We start from the raw sequence: 4,849 nt of genomic DNA on the forward strand, positions 1-4,849 counted from the left end.
ACAGGAACTCGTTTAACAAAGAGCTCGGGTGGACACGTCCGAACGAATCGGAAACCCAGAGCGAAATCTCTCAGTCAATGTGTAATCAATAAATCAATAATTCCGTCGTTAAGGACCGCGCTTCGACTTGAAGCTATTCGAGCGAAGTTCACGTAGACGAAGTTCAGCGCGCAACGGGTGTCTCGGCACGGGCGCAACAATACTTAACACTTTTTGCCTCAGACTTTTGCCCATAGGCTGTTTTTAAATCATGCAATGACAGCAGAAGCTGTGGCGACGATTGTTCGGACACAGTGCAATTTCCAAATTTTGGAGGCTTTATTATGCTATACACCGACAATATTTTATACAGCTGCAAGAACGTGGGGCTGTGTGGGTGATCGTTACACCCTGCGGCTTGACGAATGGTGCCAAAGAATTTCTAGAAAAATCGTACGTACATGTACATTTATTTATTGCAAGTAATTATTGTATTAAAAAAGTCATTATAAATTGGAAAGTACCTCCAAGTTATCTTGATTAACTTTTCCTGTTAATAGATATTGGAAATCAAATTTTCCGATGAGATAACAGCACATATCCATAGTAGATCGCAGAGATATTCGCAACGCTTTTGAAGTCTCTCTTGTTAAATATTCATCAGCCGTTATCTCCCCTTTTTGCAATGCCGTTTCCCACTCGTTTAACCATTCAAGAGATTCTTGCAATACCTGAAGTTATAAGATGAAGATAACGCTTGTACGAAAGCAATTGTCGACGAAGATAAATAAATTTTCAATAATTTATGGTAAACTTTTCGAGAAGCATCATATGCATACCTTGAAGTCTTTACTCTCTGGGGTAAGCCCTTCATTCGGAGTTTTGCGGTTCAACGCATCGAACATATCATTCATTCGCTTACAGAACCCGATCGTTTCCTCACATCCTTTCAGAGGCCCTTCCGGATTATAGCGTAAATAAAAATGTAACCCTTGTACCACAGAGTTGCTAAAAACCTGTAACAGTGCAAATACAAAACACATTACTCATGAAATGGGCAAACTATTTAAAAAAAGTGAAAACGTAAGTGGAACATAAATTACTTGTGTCGCAAGTCGAACGCGCATTTTCGAAGTGCTGTCTAACACAACGTGCCGTTGTGTTAACTTTGGACAGGCCCTCGCATTCCCAGCATGTTGGATGTCAAGGTTGAATAGAGCTGCGATGTAATCCCAACATATGTAATTGTTGGACGATTTAACCTGCGGAATTGAACACATAAACATTAATTTCATTGCGATCAGGTAAGTTACACTCTCGCGTTACTTTCTCAAAATTTTTTTTCTTTTTAGTTCGGGTTTCCAGGGATACGTTAGTCAAGCAAGTTTTTCTTTCAAGTAACGAAGGCATTATGAGGGTAAGTAACAATGAGAAAATGCGTCATACTCTCGCGTGATTCTCTTTATAAGGGCCACTTCGACCAAACTCCGATTAACTTAATCGTTGATTAGTCTACTGGAAATGACCAATCGCATTTGTCAATCTGCTTAATGAGCAAATGCGATTGGTCATTTCCAATGGACTAATCAACGATTAAGTTAATCGGAGTTTGGTCGAAGTAACCCTTAATATTTCTTAATCTTTTTTCAGGTCGATTTCCCAGAGATACGTTAGTCAGATAAGTTCTTCCTTCAAGTAATGAAGGCGTCATAACGGTAGGTAATAAAAAAAAATGAGTTATGCTTTTGCGTGGCCTTCTTAACATTTCATTATCTTTTTTTTTTTAGATTGGGTTTTCAAGAACACGTCATTCAGGTAAGTTTTTAAAAATTTGTTAAGTTTCATTGTTTACGGTTCAAAATACTTTCAAAGCAATCATAAGCTTCTAAAAACTTACCCGCAATTTTTTCTTGTTATACAGCCTGTTCCGAACATTTTTGATGACATGGGGCGCATCAGAGAAGACGAAAACTTTTCGGTCGTCATCTACAGGATGCGTGAACCACGTTTTTGTATCCTCCATCGAACCTGAGACATCTAATAGGGACCACATCTTTGCGTTCGTCGATGCGCCGTCGGCGATGACTCCGTGAATTTTCGCTCCGGTCCTTTCCAGGTACACAATAGCTTTAATAACTAGCTTCGCAAGCTCATCACTCTTTACAGGATTTTTCGAAGCAAACACTGCGATTGGTTGTGTGTATGAATCAGCAAGAGGCTGAAACATAAGAACGAGACCATGTGTTGCTTGATCTTCAATGTTAGTCGATTGCGGCCCATCGTTACCGAAGTCAGTTAATCCAACATAGGTTAAGTTTTTTGAACACACGGCCACTGACTTCCTCAAGTTAATTTCATCGAGGAGAAGTACACCATGTCGCTGCAAAAGAGTTTTCGTCTCAAAATGTTTTGCGAGCAATTTCGCAAACTCTTCGTCAAAACCGCATTTCATGTCGACAAGTGAGAAATAACTGCGGATCGTTCGATGACAGGGCAGTGATAAAACGTTATTCTTACGGAGGAACTCGTAGTAACCTGGTGATCTTATGTTCATCAGTAGACATAGCATAATCCACTCCTCCCCATAGCGCCGACTTTTGTCGTTTGTCTTCCCTGCAGCCGCGATTATTTCTCGGAGTACAGTTTGTTGACTTGTTGGTACATTTAATTTTGAGCATTTGTCGACCAACGTTTCGCCACGAATCGAAGCAATTTCGGTTGCTTTATTTTGCAAGGATTCTTGTAATAATTGTATGCGTTTCTGGGCTGTTTTCTTCTGCTGTCTTTCACGGAAACATTTTTTGCGCAGCGCGATTAACTTCCTTTGATCTATCGGATTGGAAACTCGACATACACGCTTTAACGATACTTTCGTTTTCGATCTCGCTTCTTTCATGTGCACTATGTTTCTCACATTTCTGCAGTGGTCACACCTCTTCCGTTTTGAGATCAATGTGCAATTTTTGGAACGCCATCGATCGACATAATCTTTAAATGCACTATCCGCCGACAGATGATGAACGTTGATGGTGCCGAGACCGTTGCACACATTTATATTTTGAAACTTTTTCAAAGCTTGCGGTAGCGACGCTATGTCCTCCAAGATTTGAGGGAGTTTACATCCGTGTACTTTAACGACACTTCCATACACGAAGTAGCGAAGTTTTTTGTTGGCGCAAAGCTGTATACTTTTTTCTATAACCGGGAATTTATCGTCGTTTTCCATCTTCGTTATAGCGTATGTGAACAAAAAACTGCCGATATCGGTGCTTAGTTCACCGACAGTCCACGGCCATGATATCGAGGTAGAGTCCGTAATTTTTCCAGGAGTACCTATGCAAACAGAGACGAATGAAAACTTTGAAAAACGCGCTTTACGGTTACTATTTAAATGCGATTTTACTTAGGGTAGACCGGGGACAAAAGTAACAGGGTACAGTTGTAACATCGTGAATATTTCTTAAACTATAAAAGGTACGTGTGTATGACCGCGAGGCGAAATCCGCTAGATAGAGCGGCATTTGTTCCTTAGTTCATTGCCGCCCCTCGCGGAACGTGCACGTGTGCAGGAGAAGAAATTACTTTTTTCCTTCCTGAAGTAAGTTTTTTTACGTGCATAAAATCTGAAATATTTTTCTTTCTTTATGCCGAAGGTATAAGGTTTTATTTTTATATGTTTTAGTGATTATTTATGTTGATGATTTGCATAATACGATTGACTTTCATCCAAATATTTATGTAAAAAATTTACTTCGAATCATAAAATATCATTAGGGGACAATTGTAACATCAATGCCTGGAAATAGTTGTAGCGTTACAATTGTTTCTGTTGCTCGGGGACAACTTCAACTTAACCTAACCCTTTAAATATATATGATTATAAATAATCTTTCAGTTGAGAAAACAGTATTATTTGTTTTTGTTTGTTATAATGTAAAAATACTGATATTGTCATGTAACAAATTATTTTATCATTAAAGTTGCATTTTTTTATAGAAAATTCGTAAGATTGATTACATAAACCTACTAAATAACCATTATTTTGTTTATAGATGATGTGGTACAATCGTTCCCCTCTGCTGTTACAATTGTCCCGGGGGTTGGGACGGTTGTAACAGTATTCCTCATATTCTTTAAACAATAATAACTTTTTTCCTAGTTACATTACTGAATTCAGCACAAGAAAATTTTGTAGTCAAATAAATTCTACATCTAAAGGTACAGGTCTTTTTTACGTAAATATTATATTTTAACTGTTATAAAATCTTAAACTCAAAATGTTACTTTTGTCCCCGGTCTACCCTACCATAGTTAAAAGTGACTTGTGAAAAGTGAAAGCGACCTTCACACACATCAGGTGCACAATGTGCCACCGGATGATCCTGAATTTGTTGCTCGTGAAGTGACTCGACAGTGGCTACATCCTGAATTTGTTGCTCCTGAATTGGTTCGACAGTGGCTACATCCTGAATTTGTTGCTCCTGAATTGACTCGACAGTGGTTACATCCTGAATTTGTTGCTCCTGAATTGACTCGATAGTGGCTACATCTCTTGGCGAAAGATCCTCATGGAGTATTATATTCGTGGTTTTTATATCAACTCCATCCATTACCGAAGACCCATTGGTTTTTACATCTGTGAAAAGAATTCAAATTTAAAACGGTAATTATATAGAATAACTAACACAGCTTGGATTATTTTGACCTTGACATATGTTGTCAAGGTCACCCTCCTGAGTGACCTTCAAAAGTTTTTAGCCGGTGGTCGTTATTCGTTAAAAAGTTATTAACAAAAAAATGTTTGGAAAATATAGCAGCTATTTTGAGTATTGGAAGGCATAAATGACTAATATATATGTCGAAATAGTTC

The 4,849-nt window shown here is 38.4% G+C and overlaps 1 protein-coding gene across 1 annotated transcript; it reads right to left on the bottom strand.

The window, feature by feature from the left end:
• Window positions 1–203: 203 nt before the first annotated feature.
• On the bottom strand, window positions 204–4,615 carry LOC112458822 (the record flags this gene model as incomplete). Its single annotated transcript, XM_025022627.1, has 6 exons — window positions 204–421; window positions 504–710; window positions 819–995; window positions 1,083–1,241; window positions 1,877–3,312; window positions 4,286–4,615. Coding segments are annotated over 6 exons (2,527 nt in total), but the record flags the coding sequence as incomplete, so codon positions are not given.
• Window positions 4,616–4,849: the final 234 nt, after the last annotated feature.

This window comes from Temnothorax curvispinosus, unplaced genomic scaffold (genome assembly GCF_003070985.1).
Source record: "Temnothorax curvispinosus isolate PA1 unplaced genomic scaffold, ASM307098v1 QBEX01009227.1, whole genome shotgun sequence".
In the NCBI taxonomy this organism is placed as follows: Eukaryota; Metazoa; Arthropoda; class Insecta; order Hymenoptera; family Formicidae; genus Temnothorax; species Temnothorax curvispinosus.